The sequence below is a fragment of the Chiloscyllium plagiosum genome, unplaced genomic scaffold, assembly GCF_037043375.1.
Source record: "Chiloscyllium plagiosum isolate Xiang-an unplaced genomic scaffold, Cpla_swu_hap1 HiC_scaffold_35, whole genome shotgun sequence".
Classification (NCBI taxonomy): domain Eukaryota; kingdom Metazoa; phylum Chordata; class Chondrichthyes; order Orectolobiformes; family Hemiscylliidae; genus Chiloscyllium; species Chiloscyllium plagiosum.
The window spans coordinates 62,335,637-62,341,730 of NW_028270173.1; the positions used below are offsets into that span (position 1 = coordinate 62,335,637).

General features: G+C 45.5%; 1 protein-coding gene across 1 annotated transcript; it reads right to left on the reverse strand.

Annotated features, from left to right (window-relative positions):
* Positions 1-472: 472 nt before the first annotated feature.
* On the reverse strand, positions 473-5,743 carry LOC148141051 (putative G protein-coupled receptor 139). The gene is made up of 2 exons (XM_087979065.1): positions 5,674-5,743; positions 473-1,389 (listed from the first exon to the last, which is right to left on the reverse strand). Exons 1-2 carry the CDS (start codon positions 5,741-5,743, stop codon positions 473-475), a joined length of 987 nt encoding a protein of 328 aa, XP_087835191.1.
* Positions 5,744-6,094: the final 351 nt, after the last annotated feature.

Sequence of the window (6,094 nt, forward strand, 5' to 3'; positions counted from 1 at the left end):
TATCTGCGGGCTTTCTGCACATGTTCTCAGGGAAGAAGGGAATTATGGTATCAATCACGATCATAGATTTCGACCACATTTGAGGCTACTTTGGTCTCTTCTGTGAGAAACCCGTTTCTGCAAATTTCACATTTCCATCAGGTTAGACCCGAAACAAATTATTACATGAATTGATCCAACCATTTAATCGAGGGTATGTTAGAAGAACCGATGCTCCAGGACAGTGGTTCATGCTGTGTAATGTCAATTTTCCGACAAAGTAATAGTTTTGGAAACCAAAACGCACCAGACAGCAAATTGAGATTGGATGGTTCCCTAATCTATGCACATTGTTTATTTTTGCATTTCTGATAAAATACATTTCAAGCCCTTTAACATTGCACACTATTATGGAAAATGGCATTGAATCTTCTATTTAATTGTGAAGTGCACACTGAAATTGAAGGAATATGAAAGGGAGTAAAATTTAAAATTAAATGCCAGTAACTGATTGTTTGCATAATTTTCCATTCAGTGTGAAGAAATATTTCACCCCATTCCTTAGCTCCTCCCTGAACTTCCTCTGCGTTAGTCCGTAGATACAAGTATTGCTGCTAGAACTGAGGAGCTGCAGCATGAACCCAACCTGCTGGAGAATATATGTCGAGTTGTTGTAATATTTGTCAGTGTAATTAAAGTTCATCACTGGCCAGTTTACCGAATACACAACATATGTCAACCACAAGAGTATGAAATTGGTCGAAATAGTGAAAAGCAAAATCATGGATTTTCTCCGATTCTTTATCTCTGGGTCGTTCTGATTCGCACTGTTACTCCGCAGACGCATGCGAACTTTATTCACTGATATAATATGTTTAACAGTCAGAGCATTGAATATCAGAATTAACAAAAATGGCAAGAGAGGCGTTATGATGCTGTCAACCCATTCGTATACCTTCCATAAGGGGGAATACAGATAGGCAGTTGAAGGAACACAATGCCATGGCACGTTGTCAATGATAAGGGCAGGTTGAAATGAAAAGTAAAATGGAATGCTCCTCAGACAGCTCACCACAAACACAGTCACGATAACCATTTTGGCTGTTTTATCAGTGCAATATTTCGTTTGTAATTTCGGACAGCAAATTGTTACAAAGCGATCAAAAGTGAAGGCAATAGTGAACCAGACAGAGCAGTCCACAGCTATAATATACATGACAAAGTTTACAGTGCATATAGGAGTCAGATATAGGAAACTAATCGGCAAATACATGTTATTGATCCGGTGTAATAGAACATCAGTGATAACCACTGCTAGGTCTGCTGCTGCCATAGATCCTAGGTACCAAGTGACGCTTTTGGAGAGACCACACTTCCCTCGAATGAGTATCACAATAGCCACCAAGTTAACTGTAAAGAACGTGAGATCTAAATTTTAGTTTCATACTCTCCCAATATCTTGTTTTTATTGCACCAACTGAATTTGATTTTATAAACATTGAGATACAGTGTGCTCAAGTGCTGTGCTCAGGTAGGCACAGAATTCAGTACCAAATTTATGAAAGGCTACGAACACATTTACTTTAAATTAAGAGTTTCATTTCAGATAGTGGCAAAGTTACTAACGCTAAAAATAAATACAAGGATGTTTCTAAACAATGTCCCGCATATGGCATTTTTCCATAAATGAAACACCCAGGCTTCAAAGGTTCCCTCCCGCCTTGTCGTCTACAAACCTTCGAATAGTTATGTTATTGTTGATATTAAACATAGAGTGCACACTACACATGTTCAGATTGGTTTGTGCTGATGCGACACACGCAACATATTGGCAGGTCTTATTGAATATAGACATCATAATTGTGTTTTGCTTTCTCATTGTCTATGCAATAGTGAGACAATTAGGGTTAGGCTACGATATTTTATGACATCTGTCAGTTCATACAGAGACCTGGATTGTTGATGATGACCAGAATTGATCTGCAAAACTCTTTGTGAAGTAAAACCTGAAAGAATACAAAATACAAAATCTGGCAAGAAAAATATGTGCGAACAGCAGAAATAATCTGAATTCCACTTCTATTTAAATCAGTCACAAATACAATGAGATCAAGTTTGGAATTGGGTAACAACTGAATTTTTTCTTGTGAAACAACATATGAACACGAATTAAGATTATAACTGCTTAATTATTCAATATTCACATTTCGCAGTCAAATCCAAGGTTTAGTTTCTTTTTTGAAAAATAAAGATAATTTATTTCCGGGCCTTGCGTAATTGACACATTTTGGGAAAAGGTTTAATGCTCGTGTGTAAAGTATAGATCGTTTTAACCTTGTGGTGAGCACTGACGTTTATTATTTCGGGTAAAAATTGCAGTGAGAATCAACATAATGACGTTTGATAATTTCAATCAACCTGTTCACACGTTACAACTCATCCTTATAAACTAGATAAAAAGGGGTAAAAACAACGAGGTAAAAACAATGACTGCAGATGCTGGAAACCAGATTCTGGATCAGTGGTGCTGGAAGAGCACAGCAATTCAGGCAGCATCCGAGGATAGACAAAATCGACGTTTCGGGCAAAAGCCCTTCATCAGGAATAAAGGCAGAGAGCCTGAAGCGTGGAGAGATAAGCTAGAGGAGGGTGGGGGTGGGGATAGAGTAGCATAGAGTACAATAGGTCAGTGGGGGAGGAGATGAAGGTGATAGGTCAGGGAGGAGAGGGTGGAGTGGATAGGTGGAAAAGGAGCTGGGCACGTCGGACAAGTCCGGACAAGTCAAGGGGATCATGTTGCTGGAGGTTGGAAACTAGGATGAGGTGGGGGAAGTGGAAATGAGGAAGCTGTTGAAATCCACATTGATGCCCTGGGGTTGAAGTGTTTCGAGGCGGAAGATGAGGCGTTCTTCTTCCATGCGTCTGGTGGTGAGGGAGTGGCGGTGGAGGAGGCCCAGCACCTCCATATCCTCGGCAGAGTGGGAGGGGGAGTTGAAATGTTGGGCCACGGGGCGGTTTGGTTGATTGGTGCAGGTGTCTTGGAGATGTTCCCTAAAGCGCTCTGCTAGGAGGCGTCCAGTCTCCCCAATGGAGAGGAAACCGCATCGGGAGCAACAGATACAATAAATGATATTAGTGGATGTGCAGGTAAAACTTTGATGGATGTGGAAAGCTCCTTTAGGGCCTTGGATGGAGGTGAGGGAGGAGGTGCGGGCACAGGTTTTACAGTTCCTGCGGTGGCAGGGGAAAGTGCCAGGATGGGAGGGTGGGTCGTAGGGGGGCGTGGACCTGACCAGGTAGTCACGGAGGGAACGGTCTTTGCGGAAGGCAGAGAGGGGTGGGGAGGGAAATATATCCCTGGTGGTGGGGTTTGTTTGGCGGTGGCGGAAATGTCGGCGGATGATTTGGTTTCTGCGAAGGTTGGTAGGGTGGAAGGTGAGCACCAGGGGCTTTCTGTCCTTGTTGCGGTTCGAGGGGTTGGGTCTGAGGGCAGAGGTGCGGGATGTGGACGAGATGCATTGGAGGGCATCTTTAACCACGTGGGAAGGGAAATTGTGGTCTCTAAAGAAGGAGGCCATCTGGTGTGTTCTGTGGTGGAACTGCTCCTCCTGGGAGCAGATACGGTGGAGGTGGAGGAATTCGGAATACGGGATGGCATTTTTGCAAGAGTTAGGGTGGGAAGAGGTTCCCAACACTACCCCTCCATCGACACTCTCATTCGTTTGGCCGAACTGGTCCACACCCTTAACAATTTCTCCTTTGAATCCTCCCACTTCCTCCAGACCAAAGGGGTAGCCATGGGCACATGTATGGGCCCCAGCTATGCCTGTCTCTTTGTTGGCTACGTAGAGCAGTTGATCTTCCGTAATTACACTGGCACCACTCCCCACCTCTTCCTCCGCTACATTGATGACTGCATTGGCGCCACCTCGTGCTCCCGCAAGGAGGTTGAGCAATTCATCAACTTCACCAACACGTTCCAACCTGACCTTAAATTTACCTGGACCATCTCTGACACCTCCCTCCCCTTCCTGGACCTCTCCATCTCCATCAGTGACGACCGACTTGATAAATTTTCTACAAACCCACCGACTCCCACAGCTACCTGGATTACACCTCTTTCCATCCTACCTCTTGCAAAAATGCCATCCCGTATTCCCAATTCCTCCGCCTCCGCCGTATCTGCTCCCAGGAGGAGCAGTTCCACCACAGAACACACCAGATCGCCTCCTTCTTTAGAGACCGCAATTTCCCTTCCCACGTGGTTAAAGATGCCCTCCAATGCATCTCGTCCACATCCCACACCTCCGCCCTCAGACCCAACCCCTCGAACCGCAACAAGGACAGAACGCCCCTGGTGCTCACCTTCCACCCTACCAACCTTCGCATAAACCAAATCATCCGCCGACATTTCCGCCACCGCCAAACAGACCCCACCACCAGGGGTATATTTCCCTCCACACCCCTCTCCGCATTCCGCAAAGACCATTCCCTCTGTGACTACCTGGTCAGGTCCACGCTCCCCTACGACCCACCCTCCCATCCTGGCACTTTCCCCTGCCACCGCAGGAACTGTAAAACCTGTGCCCACACCTCCTCCCTCACCTCCATCCAAGGCCCTAAAGGAGCCTTCCACATCCATCAAAGTTTTACCTGCACATCCACTAATATCATCTATTGTACCTGTTGCTCCCGATGCGGTCTCCTCTACATTGGGGAGACTGGGCGCCTCCTAGCAGAGCGCTTTAGGGAACATCTCCGAGACACCTGCACCAATCAACCAAACCGCCACGTGGCTCAACATTTCAACTCCCCCTCCCACTCTGCCGAGGATATGGAGGTGCTGGGCCTCCTCCACCGCCGCTCCCTCACCAACAGACGCCTAGAGGAAGAACGCCTCATCTTCCGCCTCGGAACACTTCAACCCCAGGGCATCAATGTGGATTTCAACAGCTTCCTCATTTCCACTTCCCCCACCTCATCCTAGTTTCTAACCTCCAGCAACACAATCCCCTTGACTTGTCCGGACTTGTCCGACCTGCCCAGCTCCTTTTCCACCTATCCACTCCACCCTCTCCTCCCTGACCTATCACCTTCATCTCCTCCCCCACTGACCTATTGTACTCTATGCTACTCTATTCCCACCCCCACCCTCCTCTAGCTTATCTCTCCACGCTTCAGGCTCTCTGCCTTTATTCCTGATGAAGGGCTTTTGCCCGAAACGTCGATTTTGCCTATCCTCGGATGCTGCCTGAATTGCTGTGCTCTTCCAGCAGCACTGATCCAGAATCTTATAAACTAGATGTCTACTTCCATCTAGAAGTACAAGATACATGGAAACACTCCCCACCCCCCCGCCCCCCGCCACTCAACTAAAATTCCCTTCCAAACCAGCCACAGTCCTGACGTTGAAATTTGTCACAGTTTCTTCCCTGGGTCAAAGTTCTAGATTTCCCACCATGCATCACAAGGATTGCAGAGCTTCAAAAAGGGAACTTACCACCATGTTTTCAAGGACAATTACGGGCGTGCAATAAATGCTGGTCCAGCCATTGATACCCATGTCGATGAGTGAATAAAAACGGTTCTCCAAACAAGGATTGTACACTTAATTGTGATTAACTAACTGCCAATCAATAACATGGACAGTTGCCCATCCATACCCAACAATACCATTCCGTTTCAGTGTCTTACCTGGAATACCGATGGCTGCAAGTACCGGGTAGAAAATTAGATCTATCTGATAAATTACAGGATAACCCATCTCTGTTTAGAAACACCAAATTCTGATCTACCAGGAACAGGGTATTGACTGTATGACTGCCAATGCGTTTCCAGGCGATCCTTATAAATGTTTTGAAGAAATCCCCGCAGGTACAGGCATCAAGGGAATATGAGTCATTCCAATCCTTAATAAATCTTTTTTTCTTCCGAGGCAAATATCCAATTAGCATATTAAGTTAGGAAGATACAAAGCAGAATTATGTAATATTTATTTTAAATTCTTCCTAAATGTGCCAGAATCTCTAGTGTCAAAAACTGATCAACAGCGACAGTGCCATTAAAGTAGTTTTGTGCTGAATAACAGCGGTGTTTATCATGACTCCAACGTTTA